Source organism: Melanostigma gelatinosum (assembly GCF_949748355.1).
Source record: "Melanostigma gelatinosum genome assembly, chromosome: 19".
Taxonomy (NCBI): domain Eukaryota; kingdom Metazoa; phylum Chordata; class Actinopteri; order Perciformes; family Zoarcidae; genus Melanostigma; species Melanostigma gelatinosum.
The window spans coordinates 19,712,731-19,735,584 of record NC_136652.1 but is presented as its reverse complement, the minus strand read 5'-3'; the positions used below and the strand labels follow the sequence as shown (position 1 = coordinate 19,735,584).

General features: G+C 46.6%; 2 protein-coding genes across 2 annotated transcripts; one reads left to right on the top strand and one right to left on the bottom strand.

Annotated features, from left to right (window-relative positions):
* The first annotated feature begins 91 nt into the window (after window positions 1–91).
* Window positions 92–3,952, top strand: wdcp (WD repeat and coiled coil containing). Its single transcript, XM_079291260.1, has 4 exons — window positions 92–208; window positions 788–2,723; window positions 3,033–3,153; window positions 3,436–3,952. The coding sequence occupies exons 2-4, from the start codon at window positions 807–809 to the stop codon at window positions 3,618–3,620; spliced, it is 2,223 nt and encodes a 740-aa protein (XP_079147386.1). The 5' UTR covers window positions 92–208; window positions 788–806; the 3' UTR covers window positions 3,621–3,952.
* Window positions 3,953–4,331: 379 nt separating this feature from the next.
* On the bottom strand, window positions 4,332–22,130 carry mfsd2b (MFSD2 lysolipid transporter B, sphingolipid). Its single transcript, XM_079291409.1, has 15 exons — window positions 21,994–22,130; window positions 21,060–21,434; window positions 17,255–17,380; window positions 17,009–17,133; window positions 14,434–14,557; window positions 11,749–11,827; window positions 11,436–11,617; window positions 10,105–10,195; window positions 8,175–8,296; window positions 7,647–7,730; window positions 7,194–7,277; window positions 6,938–7,047; window positions 5,530–5,673; window positions 5,095–5,271; window positions 4,332–4,716 (listed from the first exon to the last, which is right to left on the bottom strand). Exons 2-15 carry the CDS (start codon window positions 21,414–21,416, stop codon window positions 4,668–4,670), a joined length of 1,854 nt encoding a protein of 617 aa, XP_079147535.1. The 5' UTR covers window positions 21,417–21,434; window positions 21,994–22,130; the 3' UTR covers window positions 4,332–4,667.
* Window positions 22,131–22,854: the final 724 nt, after the last annotated feature.

The following is a 22,854-nucleotide window of genomic DNA, read 5'->3' as shown; positions in this document are numbered from 1 at the left end:
GCAGCCTTGCGTCAAAACGCTTGCTGTGTATATTTCAACTCCATATCCCATAATGCACCGGCAGTGTGAGTTCGTTTTGCTTCCGGGGTCAGCTAGAAATGGATATTTCGGACACATGTCAACCGGTAGAAACGTGATTTAAAACACGGGGGAACTCGCTTTTAGGCCGTCAGACGGATTCCACATGAGACGGCTGTGGTTTTATAAGGTATGTGTAGATATTTACACCAATTATTAGCTGCAACGTACGTTTAACAAGGTAATGCTAAAGGTAAACATTAGCATAACTAGCTAACTAAATAACTTTGAAAATGTGTATAACCTCATACCAATGTGATGTAACCTCACCTGTGTAAACTATATTATTCTCTATAGCCTCATTATCTGATTTAGTGACAGTATTGAAATTGTCAATTGTGAATTAAAAAAATATATATTGTCTTTGGTTTATTCTGCATGTGATGAGGAACACGTTCTCTATTGTAATGAGCTAACTTAGTTGCACCAAAGTGGTGATTGGCCCCGACAGGATCGGTGTGCTGCTGAGGTTAGTCGGGGGTAAGCAGCTATAAGTGTTCGTCACCGCTGCCTCAGCTCAGGCAGAGGGGATTAAGGCATGTACTTGGAAGGAGACACGAGAGGCTTTTGCTATTCTTAATCTGCATAGGTATAAGGCATCGGCAACAATAGCTGCTCTGGTGCAGGACCCACTCAGACCGGATAGGTCTCGGTCCTCAATGTGAACCCTCTGAGTCACGTTTTATTTGTATTTTCTCTTCGAACAAAGCGTCCTCACACCTGCCCGGATGGATCTTGGTAAAGCAAAGCTGATTCGGACGGGTCTCAACGCTCTGCACCGAGCCATCCACCCTGTGCACGGGATAGCGTGGACGGACGGCAAGCAGCTCTGCCTGACTTCTCTCTTCTTCGTCAACGGCGAGGTGAATTTCGGGGACACCAACGTTATCGGGCAGTTTGAGCACGTCCTCGGGCTCTTCTGGGGCCCGCCGTGCTGCTCGGACTCTCCCGCCCTGCTGGCTGTCCAGCACAAGAAGCACGCTACCGTGTGGCAACTGCAGCTCAGTGTGCTGGAGCAGAACAAGCTGCTGTGCACTCAGACCTGCGAGATGAGTGAGCCGTTCCCGTTGCTCACCCAAGGCTGCGTGTGGCATCCTAAACTGGACATCCTGGTTGTGCTGACCAAGAAGGACACGTCTCTGCTGTTTTCTGTGAGAGTGGACAACAGGAGGATCAAAGCGGACATCAAAGGTAGTGGACTCATCCACTGTGCATGCTGGACTAAGGATGGCACACGCCTGGTGGTGGCTATAGGAAGTTCCCTGCACTCTTACATCTGGAATGACATCCAGAAGAGTCTGGTGGCCTGCTCCTTCTGCCCCATCTTTGACGTGGGGGGCTACATCTGTGCCATCGAGGCCACGGGGGAGGCTCAAGTCGCGGTGGCTACAGAGCTGCCTCTGGACAAAATCTGCGGGTTAAATGCCGGCATAGCCTTCGACATGTCGTCGGAGGCAGAGTCCCCGCAAGGCCACGGCACGCATGTGGTCATGTCGGAGGAAGACAGTAATGTGGAATCGAGAAGGAGCTCTTTTGAGTCGGAGAGGTCCTTCTTCCCCAGCTCAGGCCCTCTAGACCTCACCCACCTCCTGGCGAGGCACCGCCGCTCCGACCCCAGCCTCCTTCTTCACCTGCCTCGCAGAGACACCATGACAGGCTCGGGCCAGGACTCCTCGCACCTCATCCTGGTCACCTACGAGCGCAAAGTCACCACCAGCCGCAAAGTCAGCATCCCCGGGATTTTGGTTCCGGACATCGTGGCTTTTGACCCGCGCGGCTCCACGGTCGCAGTGGCCTCCAACACCTGCAACATGGTGCTGGTGTACTGCATCACGGCCTCTGCCATGCCGAATATTCAGCAGATCTCTCTGCAGACAAACGAGAGGCCCAAAGGAGTCTGCTTCCTCAACGACAACATGCTGCTGCTGATGGTGGGCCGGCAGAAGTCCAACGACCCCGCCTTCCTCCCGTCTTCTAACACGGACAAATACGTTCTTCGTCTCGTAGCCAAGGAGCTGATGCTGGATGGAGAGACTCCAATCACACCACCCCCCTCTGCTCACCGTGAGCTCGCTTCTAATTTGTGGGCGAGGATTAGGAGGCACTCTGAGCACCTACCTAAGGACGACAGGGAGCACCCAGGGATTAAGGACTTGGTGTTACCAGGCGGGGGAGTTGTTCGCTCTGCGGGTAACAGGCGCAGGCTGGTGGAGGAGGTGGGGAGAGGCGAGCCCAGCCCCGTCACCAGCTCTGTGTTCTTCTCCGACCGAGCGTCAGACAGAGCCCTGTCCAGCTCTTCATCCATCACGGTGGAGAGCTTCGACATGGACCACGTCAACCGCATGACCAGCCTGGCGGTGGCCGGCCAGGCCGGCAGAGACTCCGGCCGGGCCGGCTCTCCTCGCCACGAGCCGCCGGACAAGCTCCACACCGACCCGACGCTGCCCTTTCCCGAAAAGGCCATGGGCCCCGCCAAGGAGCGCGCTCTGGAGCAGCTGGTTCACAACATGGAGAGGCTGTTTACACGCTTTGCAGATGTACAGCAGTGCCTGACGGAAATCAGAGATTATAACCAGAATGGCAAGAAGGTCCAGAGTGTCTACCCCAGCGCCTCTGAACCCCCCTATGTCAACGTCACATGTCAGGTACAGTTCTGCTCCCCACGTTTTCTCTGTGTATTTGTAAATGATGGGGATAATAACCCGAACTAGAGAGGAAGAGATTCCCGCTCTACCTACAGTCTCTGTCACAAGCAGCTTTTGCTTGAGTGGCTTAAACAGCTTAGTCAGCGGGAATTTACACTTTAAGGATAAGACGACTGAAATACCCGGAATCGTCGCACGACTATGCTTTGTGTAGTTGTCAAGTATCGGATCAAGTTGTGGATTAACTGGTATAATAGCATTTAGCCTGACTTATTTGACTTCTCTTGACTTTCTCCTTCTCTCGTGCAGAGGCAGTTATCAGAGAACGTGTTCATCGACGAGCGGAGGCCGGTGCTGCTGTGTGACGGGAAGCTGTGTCTGCGAGCCCTTCAGGACCTCTTCAACCTAACTATTGTGGAGATGACGTACGGTGTGTGCAGCATTGTTTTGTATTGTACAGTCTTCAACGACACATACGCTATAGTTGGAAGTGATTAAAAGCCTCGGTCAGATTACAGGGTTCAGCACAAAAGCAGCTTACTGTGTTTTAATGTGCATGCTTCACTGTAGCAACACACTGTCCTCCACTGAGACGCAGCAGCCAGCCATAGCCATCTCAAACTACACTTTGCATTTTAATGTTAACTCGATAATGAAACGGATCTCCGATGTAAAGGGAACCACGTTGAGCCAATCGTCTTTGTGTTTCCAGGTCCGCTGTGGGTTGTGCTTGTGGCAGATGCAGACGGCTTTGTGCCGCTGACGTTCAAGCCCAAAGAGGAGCTTACGGTGCGCAACGGGAAGAGGAAAACTAACCTGCGGACTCCGGAGAGCTCCGTCCCGTCCAGTCCAGGCCCCGGCCAAAGCCCCCACACCACCGCAGAGTTCTCCACCTAGTGCCTCCTGACACGCGGCCCAGTTCATGGACTCACGCAGTTGTATCGTCCCTAACTTAAATATGTTTGAGTGGATCCAATACACAGATAACCAGAGTTATATGTCAAATGTATTTTTCTATTAAAGAACCGCAGCGAGTGGCAAAGGGCTGCCTGTTCAGATGTGATGTTTACATGTTGCTGCTTTGAAATGAGAGCTCAACCCAAAGAATGTGTGTTCTTTAATGTCTTGTTGACAAAATGCACTTCTGTTGAGGACACCGATCGCAGTGCCATGGCGCTCGACCAACAGTATTTAGAGACGTTTAACACGCGTCCTGCTGTCCTAGTACAAGAACCGATAGAGGCTTATGTTTGAGGTCAATGTTTTCTTCTGTTCTGCAGAAATCACCACTTTAATGAGATGCACATACAACTTCTGGATTGGCACTTTTATGCTGAATGTCATGCCACACTCTGGGTTGTATATATAATGTTCATAAGAACACAGTTAAAGCACTTTTTTACCAAGCTCAGTAACACACCTGACCACTAGAGGGGGCAAGCCTCAACAGAAACTTCCCCGTCATTGCTATAAATTGTCAATCGCAGCTCTATTGAAGACCAAATGAGTGTGAAAGTATGTCTGGTTTAAAAGAACATCTCTTGGTAGCCTTCTGAATATTAAATCTGCATAACTAGCGTGCGTTCTTTTGTGTGTTACTTATTTTACTCCAGAGAATAAAACAACGCCCACGTTTATTCGGTCTATTAACCAACTTCTACAACATTTATTCATTTCATAACATCAGCCCTCAGTAATCATATATCATAAACAGTATTGTAGCGCTAAACACAGCAAATAATGGTATACATTCATTGATATAAATTAGGTAATCTTATATATTTATATATCCAGGATGACTGTACAGTACATGTGAAAATGAAACAAAAAAGTTTACATTAGAACGTTTCAACTATTTATCAGTGTAATATACACTAATGGACAACTTTCCAGCGGAGGTAACTGGAACACGTGGCTGTGGATTCACTTCGTTCAAGGTCCAGGTCACACACTGTTCAGATCTTCCGTTGTTCTGGAGCTGATGCTTTGTTTCCTGTGGGAGACGTCAGTGTGTCACATCAGTAACGCAAATAATATGAATGTCATGGATTAAAGGGCTTCTCCAGCAATTAAAAAAAGCCCTTTTATTTCAGTCAAAATGAAGAAAGAATAATCAAAATCAAACCAGCAGCGGCTGAGATATCCTGACTTTTATTTTCTATGGGTCGAGCTCCTTCTCCTACATTTCCCATAATGCAACACAATGGTGTCTTTCATTAGACCATTACTGCCTCATAAGTGCCCTCTTTGTTTTCAAACACAGATTGTAAGGCAGACTTTCTGTTGTAGATTTTAAGTCTCAAGCCCAAGACAAACTTTCTTAATTAAGGAAAAATAATCCTGATGATAAAAAAAAAATAAGCCTGCTCACCGTAGCTCATCCAGGCAGAGTCTGTTCCTGAGTCGCACGTCTTCGCTGATAGGATAGAGCAGTAGGATCATTAACCCCGTAACAATGAAGGCCACCGGGGCAGCACCAATCAGCAGCTTCAGGGTGTACACTACAGGAGCAGGCTGCTTGCAGGCGCCGGTGTCATACCCTGCAAATCTACACACACACACGCACACACACGCGCACACACACACGCAGAGATCCAATTTAAACACAGGTTACAGGAAATCGACATCGCAGCCTGACGCTGCAATACTGCAAAGGAGCCAACTGCACACCTTTCACATGATGAATCATACATCAGGTCCGGGGTTAATGCATTTCTTTGTAAGGTATCATGACTAAGTGCAGATGCAGAGCATCATAGAGAGTGTAAATGAATGGAGCGTGTGTGTGATAGGAATGCAGACTTACTCCAGGCAGAGGGTGGACACTCCCAGGGAGATGCCCGCTGCGAACTTGGTGAAAAACACGTAGAACGAGTAGAAGATGGCCTCGTGGCCTTTACAGTAGGGGTTGGCCAGTCTGAAGTCATCCACCACATCTGGCAGCATAGACCTGAATCACACACACATACATGCAGAGTTGAACACTAATCTGTGGTTTTCGTTTTGTTGTTTTTGTTTTGTTTGTTTTGTTGATTTTGGGAGCGTGTGTCCTTTGTCTTCGCTCGAAGACACGATGCTCGCCTAAGACCTCCCTCACGCTCTGACCCATCTTATAGCAGGTCCTCTTATAGCGCTCCGATAAACCGGTGGGCTAAAATTACAGAGCTAATAACACGATTAGACGATGAGCAGCGCTCAGTACCACCGGCTTCAGCCCGCAGAGAAGATAAACAATCGGCCCCTTCCAAAATAAACATGGCCCCGTGGGAGGCCCCTGTAATTTGGGGTTTGAGGGAGGGGACGAGAGATGAGTGAGGAGCGTCCTTCGCTGAGAAGAAGACTGCTTTACCTCCGGCGGTGTATTAGCTCTGTGATGGTATATAGAGGAGTTATAGCAGACGCCGCCTCTAATTGATAAAAATGACATCACGTTCGTGACCGTGACATGACCCAAGTGAATGGACAGGAACCTCTAGGCGCTGGGTCACCACTAACAGCAGGTTCTGTGCTATATCATGGTTTGACTGATGACGCTTTGCATCAAATCAAAGGGGAACTCACATGAGCAGTGCAGCCACCGCACAGACAGACTTACTGCAGGACGGCCTTTCTATCAACAATGTCGGAGGCTGAGCGGACTTTATTATATTTCAAGGATATAAATCCAAATTCTACTGACAGAAAAGTAAGCTGTAGCATATGTTTTTTTAATCCTCATTGGAGGCACATAAACCTTGCAGATGGCAGGGAGACGCCCTGGACGGTCACAAATAGCGTTGACACAGACGGACTCTCAAATCTAACAACAACAAAGAGTACAGTGCACCGGGCTTGCCTGGTTTCTAAACTGCTGGAGGAAACTGGAGCACCGTGTCCACATGTTCATCTGATAAAAGTTTATTCAGCTCAGATGTTTAGAGCATTTTAGAGATTATTTGGTGTTTTTGAATAAGCGTTGATCCTATTTGTCATGTGAAAAGTGACAGGAACTGGGGGGAATGGGTTAAACCGCCACTTCAAACAACAGGGAAGCTGTCACATCTGGATCTTAATAAATCGAAGGACATAACGACAGCAGACCAAATAATGGTTCCCATGCGTTTCTCCTTGTCTTTTGTAAAATATATCTAAATTGTTATAAATGAAAAAGGGACAATAAAGAAAAAGCGATGATCATCTTGAGTGAAGCGTGATATCTGATGTGCTCTGGTTACCACGGCAACAGCAGCGAGGCGGCCACACTGAGTCCAGAGGAGACGGCCACGACGTAGGCCACCACAACGTTGGGGATGAAGACCAGCATCAAGGTGAAGGGCATGATCCACTAGATAGAGGAATCATTTAAAAACAAATTTAAAAAGTCTTATAGACGAGGAAGCCACGTTGCCTTCTTTGTCCACAAGATGGCACAAACATCAAAGTGTAAGCGTCGAAGTTAAAAGCAAACCAAAATAAAAACGGTATACTCACTGTGATACCGCAAAAAGCCGCCGTCTTCTTCCCAAACCTCTGCAGAAACCATTGCCACAGCGGGATGCTTATCACTGCAGAAACCTGCGTGAACATGTGCAAGTGGATCACGTGTGAGTAAGATAGTCTGAGGAAGATGATGAAGTTTCTATGTGTGAGAAGTGTCATTGTAAGCGTGTGCAAATCTGGAATGAGGCCAGTTTCCTTTGTCAACATGAAATATTTGTCACATAATTTGTGAAAAACAGCTGCTGTGGTTCAAGTAAAGGTCTAATGCGGTCACAGGGATAAAAATAGTCCCAGGATTGAAAAAATGAAGAAGTTATAAAGTGAGTGTATGTAGTGTTGCTCAAGTTGAATGTATTTTTAACCACGCCGCTGTATTTGTAGTTTACAGTCAAGTCACATGGTATATCTTTGGGTGCTTAAAAGAAAGAAAGAAGCTGTGGTCACCAGGATGGTCAGCACAATATTCTGGAAGTGATCCCTCAGGTCGGCGGCGTAAGTGCAGAAGAGGACGAAGTTGCTCTGTACCAGCTGCAGAAATCAGAGATGAAACGTTCAGATATTCACTCGCGTCTTGTCTACTCAGCGCTGTCGCTGGGCGCTCAGCTCGCTGCTGACGGCGTTTTGCAGGGATTTATTCCCACCCCGGGGCTCGCATGGATGACAACTGACACCTCCACTGAGATGAGGGAGCGCAGATACATACGGAAATAGATCCCATGCAAAAGTTGGAGTCGTCTGCAATAATTTAAACAGCCTGAACCGCAGGTGTCAAAACCGAAGCGTCAGGCTGCAAGTGACAAACAGCAGAGAATGTGACGCGCTGCTATCACTCCAAACGGCCTTAAAAACATGCTTTAAACCGTGAGCCTTCAGTAAGTGCTCTTCTACTTTGATCAAATCAACATCGAGCGCCAGCAAGTCTTCCGCCTTGTCAGGATGCAGGACTCCATTTGCCGTAAACGTGCTTTTCACCTGAATGGCGACGGTGATGAAGAGGAAGGCAGCGGTCAGAGTGAGGTACGGCCCGTGTCTCATCACCAGGATGAAGCCCTGGTGGAACGGGATCTGCTTCTCTGTCTTCGGGGCATACGGATCTGAAACGGTAAGATGTGGAATTAGGATGCGAGTATGCAGCATATATCGGATGACATGCAGTTAAGGGAGAGGCGATGGATTTGCTCCTGGAACTGCCCTGCTGCATTGCAGCGGATGCTGTTTGTCATTTATAATACAGAGATCAGAGCATGAGAGCAAACACTGGAGGACCTCCGAACAGTTCAATCACACTCGTACTCGTAAAAGTGAAAAAGATGCAAGAAAACAGTCAATGTTCCAGTTATTAAGTATGACCCTCTGCTACTAATTTCATCTCCAACACCAACATGGTTTGAATCCAAAAATGTGCTCCCAAATATGGAACAGCTCATTAGGGCTGCAACTAACGCTACTTTTCATCACTGATGTATGTACTTCTTTACATTGTATTAGAATGTAAAGAAGTTACATTCTAATACAATGTAACTTCTTTACATTCTAATACAATGTAACTTCTTTACATTCTAATACAATGTAACTTCTTTACATTCTAATACAATGTAACTTCTTTACATTCTAATACAATGTAACTTCTTTACATTCTAATACAATGTAACTTCTTTACATTCTAATACAATGTAACTTCTTTACATTCTAATACAATGTAACTTCTTTACATTCTAATACAATGTAACTTCTTTACATTCTAATACAATGTAACTTCTTTACATTCTAATACAATGTAACTTCTTTACATTCTAATACAATGTAACTTCTTTACATTCTAATACAATGTAACTTCTTTACATTCTAATACAATGTAACTTCTTTACATTCTAATACAATGTAACTTCTTTACATTCTAATACAATGTAACTTCTTTACATTCTAATACAATGTAACTTCTTTACATTCTAATACAATGTAACTTCTTTACATTCTAATAGAATTGTCTTCTGAAGATGAACAGGACATTTCTCAGTTTCAAGTAATGACTGGGTTGTTACTTTCGGTGCTGCTTTAGTGTTGATCATGTTTTGATATTTGAGTCATGTTGTGGATGATCAGATGGAGTTATGATGGGAGCAGTCGCCCAATTGCAGATTCAGCTTGAGCAAAACCTTTGCCTGTTGTGTTCAAATCAGGCCCATAGGAGTTTACAAGGCAGGTGTCCTTTCTCTAAACACTGACCTGATGCATCAAGTGGATATGTTTTGCTGAACATAATATTATGCATTGGCCTCTACATCCTCTAGTCTAATGAGCAGACTTATAAACGCACTGTTACAACTCCTTCATAGTGTCATATTGCTTTTCGGAGAATTATGATGATAAGTTCATCGTAGATGCAAAAGTATACTTATGTACAATATATTATGTTGAACATTGTTGCTCCTGGATGGATCACAGCCAACCCAATTATTGTCAACACAGCTCCATGTCCTTGGTCATTTTACCAAGTAAAATTTTAAGTGCTTAAAAGAATAAACTTCATAATTCTCAAAATTCTGACCCTTTGCTTTTTTATTAACAGCATTTACTTGTACTTTTACTTTCAATACTTAAGTACATTTAACATCAGAAAATTACTTTTGATACTTAAGTACAATAAATATCAGATACTTTAAGACTTTTACTCAAGTAGTATTCTAATCGGTGACTTTTACTTTTACTGGAGTCATTTTCCAGTAAGGTATCTTTACTTTTACTCAAGTATGGCTTTTGGGTACTTTATACACCACTGCTGATTTGACAGACTTGGTAGTCGCACTATTTGTCATGAGTAAACTGAACTGTACGCGTGATGTTGGAGTAGTGAGGTCATTGTTTCCCCTGCACCATCAGACCCCAACGAGAAAAGCCTCACCGTCTCTCTCTTTGACTCCCAGGAACATCACCAGGGTGCAGACGAGAAACACTCCTCCTATCACACCGGCAGCTATCATGTACATCTCCTTCTGCAAGAGAGAAAGCACACACATGTAGCAGCAGCAGTCCATCGCTTCTTACACAGCCAGCACCAAGCCAGTCTATTCTGAGCCTCGTCTCAATCTTTAATTCATAATGTGCTCAAATGCCTAAAGAATTCAAGCGCTTCATTTCACCCTGCGACACACCATTACCACGTGATTTATTGCCTGCGACTTTCTGTGTTTATTTTCTCGGCATCCCTTTAAATAGCAAACTCCGCCACTGGGCATTTCACTGTACAAATACGAGCACAAACAGCAGGAAAGCTCAAGTACAGCTGTACCCTGAAATACATGCCGGAACCGTTTAACGCTGCACCTCGACAGGAACTGCTCTGCCTTACACAACCTCTGTTTGTTTGCTATTTTTCCATGTGGCTCAGCCAGCGGTTCATTATTATTTATGCACATCAAACACACCCTGTTTCCGAGGGCAGACCTAGTCTGCACAGACGGTGTGCCACCCTCCACCAGCGACCGCGGGGGAATTTAGCGGGTGGCTGCGGAGGGTTTGGCGCGGTGAGCGGCTCGCCCCCGATAAGGTTCACCCGAAATCCATCGGAAAAGAAACCCGAATAGCTGCGGTGCAACCAAAATCCACCACCAGGACAGTTTGGACTTGTTTCATCCTCGCAAAGAAGCAACATGTTGGACTCACAGCAGAAGTCGAGTTCATTTCACAGCTCTGCAAACTGAAATGTTTCCTGTCGTGTTCCTTTCCCTCCAACTTTACACTAAAAACACTCATATTCCAGACATATTGGATCTGGAGCGCCTTGTTCCAAATGTTGTGGGTGGGATATCAATAGGCCTAATGACTTCCAGACTGCGGAGACCCCTCAGTGTGGGGGCCACAGTTTGGAGCCTGATGTGAGGGAGTGAACCCCCTTTGTGGTCGATGAGAGGGGAGCCGGCTCAGGATGTCGGGTTCAGATATCAAACAGTGGCGTCTCCTTTCAATCCCACAGGTTTCATGGGTTACAACACGGGGCCCTGCTGCCATTTTGGATGTCAGAACCTGTAGACAGTCTGTAAATATGGACCCAATTTTCGAACAATCCTCCTTTTCATTCAGCGCTGCTTTTTTTGGACCCCTCCTTCCCCGAGCGCACACCGCAGCTCCAAGTTAAGTGAGAACGATGATGACAGTCCCAAGTTATTTTCAAAGCACCTCCGTGGCCTACTTTGGGCACACCTGGGCTCCCGGTCTGTTCACGGGGACACTTACCGAGTGTGACAGGTAGTCCTGGGAGCGCGCCAGCCTCCTGACGATCTCTGTCCCGCTGCTGTTGCCAAGGTAACCGGCGGACATGTTGTGACGCGCGCAGTGCTTCAGAGTGTGAGCGCTGGCCACGATCTGGCCCTGGATGGCGGCGCCCACAAGTGTCCCCAGCACCTCCATTGTCATTCCTGGCGTCAACACGAGAAAAGACCCAGCTATCAGTTTCCTGCACTTCAAAAGCAAACTCACACATCTGATGCAAAAGAAGGTCAAAGATCAATTCAGCATTGCAGTCATTAGCATATTTAAAGCAGCTCACGGTAAGCAGTGGCCGAGTCTCTCTCCTTCTGGTCCGTGCTCAGGAACATGGTGAGAGCAGAATAAGGCACGTGGAAGCACTGCGGTGGAGCAGAAAGACACAGTTGTGGGTGAATAATGAATACAATATGTGGCTCAGCAGCATTCGCACAAGTCTCGTAAGGCTGAAGAAAGATAACGAATGTTGAGTTGTTGCTTTTTGTTCTTAGCGTGGCAGCATGGCTCCAGTTGGTCGCTCCACGCCTTTGGTACACCAAAATATCGTAGGATCTATTCAGTTGGATTGCAATGAAATTCTTTGTACAGACATTCATGGTCCCCACATGATGAACCCTAATGATTCTCCTCTGAGGTGGATATTTGCGTTTTTTGAGTGAAATAACCGTTTGAATGGATTGGAACTTGGTACATTCATTCTCCCTTCAGGGAGAATTGCAACCACATTGGTCGTTCCTGATATTTTGATCTCTACTGGCTTGTTAAAAACCTCCATAACTGATGACATTCCCATAAGATGCTGAACTTCATCCCTGCTAAACATCAGCGATTGTCACAGTGAGCGTGTTAGCATACAAGTCAAAGCGCTCATTGAAGCGCAGCCTCATTGCTCCCCACTCTTTAGTCTAGCGCAGCGGTTCCCAAACTTTTTAGGCCGCGCACCCCCTTCTACATCCCGACCGGGTTCGTGCACCCCCCCCCCCCCCCCCTTAATAAAAAAAATAAAAAAAAGAGGCAACAGAGCCTTTTAAGCCTTCATAGCCGCATAAGAATCGGACCAATGAGTGAACAGTTTGCTCGCGCGTGGCATTTGTTTACAAGATTTAGTCCGCTGTTAAATGTTGCAGTGTGAACACAAACCGAACAAAGGAGCAACTGCAACAAAGCAAACGAACTGAAGGTGTGAAAACGCCCTGAAACACTGCAACAAAGTTTCAATAACTTTCAGTTACACAAGGCGTCACTTTTAAAGAGTAATACGGATGTGAGGACACACGCACAGGCTCAGAGGCAGATTATCACATTTAATTTACAATTAATGAGCGACTAATGTAGCCAGGATGTCTTCGGACAAAGCATCGATGCGGCGACACAGTGTTGTTGGACACCGGGATCATGTCCAACTTTTTTGCTTCTTTCTCCCCAATCATACATTCCACCATCTCTCTGGCAGCTGGCAAGCTCACGTCTTCGGCGATTGTGTGCGGTAGCCCCTTTCTCGCTGTTCTGTAACCAGATATGAAGCCCGTAGTGCGTCATTTATAGACCAACACATGAATGAGACTCCAGTTGTTTTTGGCTGTTTTGTAACTCCTCCAATTTGGATATAAACAATGTAAGGGGCTTTTGACTTGCACTGGCATGCTTGGTGTTCAGGTGGCGACGTAAATAAGAGCTTCAGACTGTTAGCCAGAACCTCACTGCACACCACGCACTGTGGCTTTGGGGAATCTGCGTTGCCAATCCAAGTGAAGCCCAGACACACATACTTTTCATCATATTTCCTCTTTTTTTCCCAGTCTGCGCCGTCTCATCTTCCTCTGACTCTGGCTCGATTTCTTCTCCCGGTCTCTCCCCAATAACGCACCTCTCCGTTCCCCTCGCCTCCGATTCCTCTCTCTCTCTCTGTCCCTCTCCTCTTTTACGACTGATAGCTTCAGATGTCCCACCTGACAGTTTTTAAATTAAAATTACATTTTTTTTAAATATTTAATATTATTACACCATCAGACCGCCATTACACTTTTCCTCTCGCGCACCCCCTAGAGGCAGCTCGCGCACCCCCAGGGGTGCGCGCACCCCACTTTGGGAATCCCTGGTCTAGCGTATAACATTTGACTCACAATCAAATGGGAACACCCAAGATATGTTTAGATGTCTTTAATCTACAAGTGCCTGTGAAAATGCAACACAAGATAAAAATACAGCGATCTCTGCAGTTTGCATGTTGGCCGACCTCAGCTCTCTGTTTCCTCCTTCCTCACCACCTCTCCCAGAGAACAGGCGAGCAAACCGAGTCCTGCTGCACTTTATTTACACGAGGGCTCAGTCAGCACTGCGGAAGCCGCGACGGAAATAAACGCGGCCGTGGAAGGTTTTTCTCCAGCCACCGGTTCTAAACAGCATGTCATTTATGGGGCCTTTACTGGACGCAAACATTTATAGAATGTAACCTGCTTAAACCGTTCCCTGCAGCTGGAAGTGAGAACTAATAAATCGGATAGAAGCCCCGTTATAGCTTGATTACATAAACAGATGATGTATTGCATCCTAGCCTCTGAATGACAGCAGCTGGCCTCTCCCAGCTCACTTCACACAAACACACACACACATCCAGAGACAATGAAGGCAGGCTAAAAGTGGTAACCAGCATTTACCCAGCAAGAGGTTCCTGGCAGGGCTGCCCGTATACTTATCAAGTAGTTAGAATGACATGCCATTACAGCTCGCCGCACTGTGGCTGCAGCGGTCTGCGCACTCTGTAGCACATGTTAGATGGGTTACCCCAGAGCAGAGAGGTCGAGAGATGAACGGTAATAACAAAAGGCAACCTAAATAACTACGCTTCCCCTTTGGGGTGAGCAATCTAAGAGCTCTGGGCTCTGATGTGCTGCTTGTCTCACAAATCAAAGCATTTTCAGATTCCCAAAACTTTCAAATGCACTCCTGAAAGAGCATTCGCACTTACAGTGATGAGGGTTTGGTAGAGGCAGTAGAAGCCGAGGTACCAGAGGAACCTGCCGCTGATGAAGGGAGGAACGAACCAGAGGTAGAAGTAGGAGACCACCAGGAACGGAGAGCAGCCCACCATCCTGGAAAACACACAGACGCATGTCAGGTGAGAATAAACACTGAAGCCGACTGTCAATATGAAGCACACATTCCGTGATTACATCTCAAAATGAGTTTCAAGCAGTGAGGGGTCGACGCAAATCAAACACCAATATATCATCTGCCTTTTCCTTAAAAGAGCGTTTGTTTGTCATGCGGTGTAGGGACTGAAACAGCTGCACATTAACAGGTAGAACAAGGGGGCCGGTGGGGATTTTTGGTGATCGTGACAAAAACCTGCGGCGGCTTCTGAACTCTGACCCGCTCCGACTGCACCGGGAGTTGTGAACAGAGAAAGCGGGAGAAAGGAGCAGAGAGAGAGAGAGAGAGAGGCAGAGGTAGTGGTCATTTCTAGCATCGTCCAGCCCGCCCACCTCACTCTCCTCCTGATTGTTTGCTTCAAACAAAGGCGGCCGGTAACGCTGGTGCTGCAGTATTGACTGCTCGGTCATGGGAGCGATGAAAGGGCCCCCCCGGGGGGGGGTCGATGAATGGGCCGGTCACAACGTTCCTGCAAGATGACTGTGTGTTTCGGCGAGCGGCAACAACGGCACATGCGCCAAACACACTCGCACGTTCACGCATTGGAAACACATTCGCACATGTCCCAATCATTTTGCACACGTCTTCATTCATAAGACAGCGCGGGCTGATCGGAGGCTGGCGCGCACATTTCTGAGAGTGTGCTTTCTTCGTTGACTTTGAGATTTAGTATTCATACAGTCCACTACATTTCAGTGAGGAATATTGTACTTTTGTACTCCTATTCTACTTATGTAAAAGAATTAGAGCAGCGGTATTAATCAATCAATCTAATACACATGTTGTATGATGATATAGCTGTCACAGGGGCCAAGTTAGTAGTATTTTACTCATAACACTTAAATAATAATATAATAAAAACATGCTTTATCAAATTATTTTACATTGTTGTGTACTATTACTTCAGGACAGGAGCATTTCTTCCTCCACTGGAATACCATCACTGTGTCTTTCTCTAGTAGAGACAATCTTCCATGAAAAAAAAGGTTCTCGCCACTGGGATTGTGCAATATACTACAACCACAAAATAATAAACAGGGCAGCACCCAAGAGGGCGTTTTTTGGGCCAAATGACTCCTAAAGAAGATAGAAATCACGTTATGTCTGGCGATGAACGCTTCCTGCTGGATGGGCAGAGGGGACTTTCCAAACAGGGTCCAATCTGAGGGAGTGTCTTGCAATCTCTTCACAAATACTGATGAGCCCACATTTAAAATACCCACATACTACACACAGTATTCACATGGGGCAGACACACACACACACACACACCTGCAGCTTCCTGTCAGTAATCAAAGCTGATTCAACAGCCATCAGCATCTGTGGCCGGCTGGCCACAGTGGACCTGGTCCCCCTCCAGCACTGTCAGCTCGTATGTAATCTATGGTTTATAATGCAGTCGGCATTAGATACTGAATGTGTAATTACAGTAAGTGTTCAAAAGACGACACACACACACACACATGCGCAGCCGCTTATAGGATCAACTTTTGCAAAAATGGTGATTTGTGTTAATAGCTTCGTGTAATCTGCAATCGTAGCGCCACAATAATAATAATTCCGCTGAGAGGCCGTGAAATACTGAGCATCTTGCGCACAAAAGGCAGCTGGATGATGCCCAAGTGTGAAATGAGGTGTTACATAGATGTAATAACATGTAATCGGGGAGGAACGGTGGCAACACCACTCATGACAGAATGCAGATGAAGTTCCTTGTCTTTTGTTGTCTGGCCTCAAACGGCGAAAATAAGAAAAAGAACAGCCGGAGCCCTTGAAGCTGAACTATGTAAAGCTCATCAGAGGGAGCGTCGGGAACAGTGTAATTAAAGCACAGAGGCTATTTATTCTCCCCAATCCTCAGGTGAGAGCCTCGGGCCTGAGAATAACTTGGGAAAACATCCGAAAGTGGAGCACATTGGGTTTTTTTCTGTTTACTTTGCACAGACACCAGCATGATGTAGCGTCCGTAATTATGTCTGACAGAGTGGGAGAAAACCAAAACAAAGTTTTATAATCTGTTGACAAATTCCAGTCCTTTTACGCTAGCTTATCTGTATGTCAACCGCAGCACCTTACTGTGTTTTAAACAAGTCTATGAGCTTCCATAAATAAATAAATCCTTAAAGTTCTTAAAGGTTGAACTGCAGGTCGACAATGAGATTTTGTGTATGAATTTTCCTCGGTAGCCGAATACAATAATATACTTCTGTGGCAATATCTTGACAGCAGTAACAGTCCTTCCCTCAAGAACTGTCTTATTATTACTGTTTCTGTGCAACCAGATGTTTTGAATGTGATTTACAGATAAAAGGAGAAAGGAGAAACCCAATGACTGTGAAGGAGAAACAACAATGATGGAGTTTCCTTCACGGTGTGAGCAGGGAGCTCACCAGGGCATGAGTCTGCCAATCTTGGTCCATCTGCTCTTCGTAATGAAGAAACCGACGACAGGGTCGGTCACGGCCCCCCAGGCTTTGCCGATGAACAGCACCATGGAGGCCTGGAAGGCGTTGATCTGCGGAGCAGAACGGGAACAGAGTCAAATAAAAACGCATGCAGGCACACACAACCATTTGCTTCTCATAAAAAAGGAGCCACACACACACACACACTTTTCCTCATTGTCAAACACATACCTGAGCGACATCCAGCAGGTAGATTTGCAGGAAGAAGGCTGTGGCGCTGGCAGCCACCTCCTTGGGCGCGCCGCCGATGGCGAAACACAGCTTGCTGCTAAATGTCAACTTATGGCCCAACTCGGTCTGTGGAGACAGAGAGCGGAGGAAGGAACTTCTTTTAAGATAATGGTGGCCACGCAGGTCAGGCTGCTAATGAGCCAATTAACTTGTCTCCACTGCAAGCGATCTGGTGAAGACTCTCATTCCTCGCAGGGAACGGGAGATAAAGGATGCGCGGCGCTGAAAACTGCTTGCTGTCACGAAACACACAAAAGAACTGCTTAGCGTTGTGGTTTAAAATAAGTTTAAGGTAATTGCTCCTGACAAGGTTTTGCATTTATGGACACCATACAATCAAGGCTGAGGCCAAGAGACGTAATTGAAAACATATTCAGATTATATTGAATTAACAGGATCGTGCAATCCGTTCATAAGATTTCATAAGAATCCGTTCATAAGATTTCGCAATAGTTCACAAGAACCGAACAAATTCCCACCTAAACTTCAGACGACTTCCCAGACACCCCAACGTGAAGTGAGCTGTGTCGCTCTCAAACTAATGTAGCCATACGACACAGACTTCTCATCTTCATGTCACAACCATCGAGTGGTTCAGGACAAGAGAGATGCTCATGTATAAAATATGTGTGCGTGTTAAATAGATAGAGAATCAGGAGGATTGCTTTGTGGTCCGTCTGCGCAGACACTGAGGCCCATGGAGGAGCCGGAGAAACCCACCGAGTCATCCACAGCTCCGTTTCCCCTCACCGTGCTCTGCCAAAACCATCAGACACGTGACTGTGTGTGTGCGCGTGTGTAGGTGTGTGTAGGTGTGTGTGTGTGTGTGTGTGTGTGTGTGTGTGTGTGTGTGTGTGTGTGTGTGTGTGTGCAACAAGAAGGGGAAAGCTTTCATCTTCACACATGAATAAGACGAGTCACCACAGTCTGGGGAGCACAATATTTACGACTGTCTCCAGGGGCTGCGCACAACCTTTGCCTGTTCCCCCGATTCTGTATAACCTTTGGTGTCAGACACACACACACACACACACACAAAACAGTGTCGCTCCACATCCAGTGGCCCAGGCATAGCCCCACAGCTACCCACCCCCCCCCCCCCCTCCCATCCAAGAGCTTCATGAAAAGGGGAAATCACCAAAGTAACCACAGCCACGACCGGCACACTGTTATTATCCGGCCCACGTTTTCTCTTCCTCCTTTTTTGTTGCCCCATCAAAACTTGGAGGGGTTCGAGAGCGACAATTACCATGAGGTAGGTGTGTAATTATTCAATCGCAAGACAAGCGGGTCAGCGGTAAGTAAAGGCTGCGCGGCGGTTCCGACTTCAAAACTCTCTCTTCTTCCACTCTCACTGCAATTACCCCGAATTGGAGAGAGAGAAATTAAAGTCTTTGGTGTCTGGAGAATGCTGCTTATCTGATGATGTGCGAAAAATACTCTCTCCATCTGTCTCTCTCTCTCCATCTGTCTCTCTCTCTCTCTCTGTCTCTCTCTCTCTGTCTCTCTCTCTCGCTCTCTCTCTGTCTCTCTCTCTGTCTCTCTCTCTCTGTCTCTCTCTCTCGCTCACTCTCTCTGTCTCTCTCTCTCTTCATCTGTCTCTCTCTCTCTCTCTCTCTCTCTCTGTCTCTCTCTCTCTCCATCTGTCTCTCTCTCTCCATCTGTCTCTCTCTCTCTCTCTGTCTCTCTCTCTGTCTCTCTCTCTCTGTCTCTCTCTCTCGCTCTCTCTCTGTCTCTCTCTCTCTGTCTCTCTCTCTGTCTCTCTCTCTCTGTCTCTCTCTCTCTCTGTCTCTCTCTCTCTGTCTCTCTCTCTCTAAACTCTCATTCTTTCCCTACAAACACTTACTCTCAATCTTTCATTACTGCATTCTTATCATCAAAGAGGATAAACAGGATATCCTTTCTACTGTTGTCTGGATGCACAAACAGCACCACACACACACACACACACACACACACACACACAGACACACACACACAGACACACACACACACACACACAGACAGAAACGCTGGCTCTGACTAAAGGGAGCATCTGCAAAGTTAAGACTGTCAACAAGCAAGGGAGAAGGACAGATCAGACTAATATCTGAAGTTATAATGAATCCTTAACCACTGGAGGGGAAACTGCACTGCAAGTGATTTAAATCAGGATTGAGGATAATTCTAGTGCAAAGAAAAGGAGGGGGAAAAAACCTGTGACAGCAAAGATATATTCTCCAAATAAAATGTGTACACTGAAGGTTTGCGTGCAAAAAGTTAATCTCATACCAAAGGGTTCTCGTCATGGGAGTTGACAACAGTAGCTTTGTGCCATCACTTTAGATTATGGATTATGAAAATGAAAGCAAAAGGTTGATTATGTCAGTGATGGAAGCAAGCCATCAAAATGTCAACAGACACCTGGTGACGCCGGCTGAACTCGCAGGGAATCAAATCCATGCAAATCCAGAGACGGACAGAATTCATGGCTCCCCGGGCATGTCAGTGTGACAAAGCTCCGTATGTGGAATTTGCTGTGGCAGTTTACTGAACATTGATCCGTCATTTAGTCACATTCACGACGGGAGAAAGTGTCCACTTCAGTCCGTACACTTTGAACCACCTTCTGGCCCAGAGGTGCATCGTAAAGGTTGTTTGGGGAAATAAAAAACGACTATTTATACTGAGAAAATACTCAACTTTTCTTCCAAATATAATTAAATACCGTATATTAACACTGCAGATCAGACAGAGCTTTGGTAGAGAGGAGACAGTTGCAGAACTGGTGAGATGGAGTGATGTATGCGTGATGTAAGCGTGATGTAAGCGTGATGTAAGCGTGATGTAAGCGTGATGTAAGCGTGATGTAAGCGTGATGTATGCGTGATGTAAGCGCGATGTATGCGTGATGTAAGCGTGATGTATGCGTGATGTATGCGTGATGTAAGCGCGATGTATGCGTGATGTAAGCGTGATGTATGCGTGATGTATGCGTGATGTAAGCGTGATGTAAGCGTGATGTAAGCGTGATGTAAGCGTGATATGCGTGATGTAATGCTGTTTTCACAAGCAACCTGAGTCAACGTAGGGAAACGAGGGAACTTCAAACATTGTTCTCATTACATGGTATCTAAACCAAGAGGCAATACACCGTGTGAAGACTTGGATCACTGTCTTCACAGCTCACTTCCATTCAAACACAAATACAAACACACACTCACACGCCAAAGTTTCACTTCCTTCACAGACTTATCACCTTCTCTCAAATGGCAATCGCCCACCGCTCTGATATGATGACTCTAACGAGAGATAAGTCAACCCAGTCTTCTGGTATTTGTAAAACTTGAGTAAGTCATTCCTTTCTACTGTCTTGCTCCCTATAATGAATGTGATCACGACTCTATTTCCTCACTTAAGTCCACTGATCAGAGGAAAAAGAAGCTCGTCATCCTATCAGTCAGAACAACCTTGCTCAAATGAAAACAATCAACTTCCCCGGGTTGAACCGATCTAGTGGATTCCAGTTCACAGGGAAACAATGCAGCTGATTAACTGCAAACAGATAGTTGTTGTTTTTTTCTCTCCTTCTCCATCCAATCATGTGAAGTCACTCACAGCCAACCTAAGCTGCAAAACACACGGATGAGATTGGAAATTCTCACTCAGATTTGTGCCTCACGACACAGCACTGGTCGAAACAAGCTGCCGTTGCACATGTGATGACAAACAACAACAGCAGAAGAAGAAGCACAGGTGGCCTTACCTGCTGAGGAGTTTTGGGGAACAGCGGTTCAGTGGGCTTGATGAGCTTCCCCGCGGAGCCCTGCGCTCCCTTGTCCCCCTTGGTCATGGCTGAGAGGCTGTGCGTGAGGCGGCAGCCGTACTTTCGCGCCGGAGCGTGCGAAGGAGTGCTGAAGTGCGTGTGACTGTGACTCCTCGTGTGAGCGAGAGCGCGGGGAGCCTGCCACTGGGTGGTGGTGGTGCTGGTGCTGTGTGTCAGAGGCTGAAACTGGATGTGGCTCTGGCTCCGGGTGTGTGCGCGGTGCGCGCGAGTGACGGCTCCGGAGGCCGCGGGCTCCTCCTGCTCCTCTGTGACAACTCTGCCGCTTTCTGCCGCCATTCACATGCTGTGGTTTCTCTGGAATGAGGCCGGGGAGGGAAAGGGGAAGGAAAGGGCAAAGTCAGACAGGCGGTGTTGCCACACACACACACACACACACACATATGTAAAAATATAAAATAAAGCATAGGCACGCACACACTCACTCAATCAATGACAAGAATGCAGGCACACAAACACACAAAGACTTTGGATGCATGCACAAAAACGCATAAATGGGACAATGCACAACGGCAGAGTTGAATACAGATGCAGGAGAATGTAACAAGAAACCACACACACACACACACAGACACACGCATGATTAAACTAAGCAACCTTTTCTAAATAAATAGACCACTAAAAGTCAAATGTCATTCAGGTTACCATCACCTGCTGTAGCCTGTTTGACAGCTTGCGCAGCTGTCTGCGCTTGAGACAGAGCAAACAGGGGCGCAAAACAGCGACGATGTCCCGTGCGAGAGTGTTAGTCTGCCCTACTATTACTGAAAGCACATCCATAAACAACCACTGATAACAACCTTGCTTACATTCTTTCTTTTTTTTCTAAAAGGAGAAAACAGATGCATGGTCCTACCTCTTGTTGATGGGAAAAGCTGCAGCTGTTGTCAGCGGCTGTGGTCAGTTCGTTTTTGCGGTGATCTGCCAGTCAGTCGGTCGGACGGGCAGGATGAGAAGGAGACTGCGGAGGATGGAGACGGTCTGCGCGTCTCCGCTCCCGGTTTGCTTTCAGTCTGCAGTGACGGAGCGGCGCCGTGCAGCGGCCGTCACGGTGCACGACACTCAACGGATCGCATGTATGGAGGCTATGCATGTGTGTGTGTTTGTGCGTGTGATGAGATTATGGCAGGCGTGTGTTTGACACGAGCAGTGTGTGCGTTTGTGTGTTTTGGATGGGAAGGCACGGCAAGGGGACCATGCAACAGAAAACAATGTTGTTTCTGACTTAGGTGTGTTTTACTGAGATAGTGACAAAATAGTGCTATTTTTAAGCATGTGATAAACAATCATATTCCGATAATAGTATACTCTTGAAATGGTATACAACAATCATTATTGGTTCTTTGGCATTCCGTATAAAAAGCATCAGGCTTGGTGACATATTCGTTTACAAACACTCACCCCGGTCTCTTATCATTCTGTGAGAGCGCATCATTAGTACTCACGCGCTGGTAACACGCAGAATGTCTAAAGTGCAGTTTGGTTTCATTTCCCTCACGGAAAATGTACCTGTGCGGTTCTTCGGAACAACGAGCCGGAAAGGTGCGTGCGAAAGGAACTCAACAAGGACCACTCAAGCGTGATAGCTCCCAGACTGCATCATCATCATCATCATCCTCCTCTTCATTATCATCATATAATCATGTATCATCCTCATCATCATCATCCTCCTCTTCATTATCATCATATAATCATGCATCATCCTCATCATCATCAT

What these genes read in the sequence shown, in the direction of transcription:
- wdcp (XM_079291260.1), top strand. Translation starts at nt 807, where the DNA reads ATGGATCTTGGTAAAGCAAAGCTGATTCGGACGGGTCTCAACGCTCTG. An exon ending in ATGTCAACGTCACATGTCAG is followed by an intron (nt 2,724 to 3,032) that starts GTACAGTTCTGC and finishes TCTCTCGTGCAG; the next exon opens with AGGCAGTTATCAGAGAACGT. An exon ending in TATTGTGGAGATGACGTACG is followed by an intron (nt 3,154 to 3,435) that starts GTGTGTGCAGCA and finishes TTGTGTTTCCAG; the next exon opens with GTCCGCTGTGGGTTGTGCTT.
- mfsd2b (XM_079291409.1), bottom strand. Translation starts at nt 21,416, where the DNA reads ATGGCGGCAGAAAGCGGCAGAGTTGTCACAGAGGAGCAGGAGGAGCCC. An exon ending in TCCCCAAAACTCCTCAGCAG is followed by an intron (nt 17,381 to 21,059) that starts GTAAGGCCACCT and finishes CTGTCTCCACAG; the next exon opens with ACCGAGTTGGGCCATAAGTT. An exon ending in GTGTCCACCCTCTGCCTGGA is followed by an intron (nt 5,272 to 5,529) that starts GTAAGTCTGCAT and finishes GTGTGTGTGTAG; the next exon opens with ATTTGCAGGGTATGACACCG.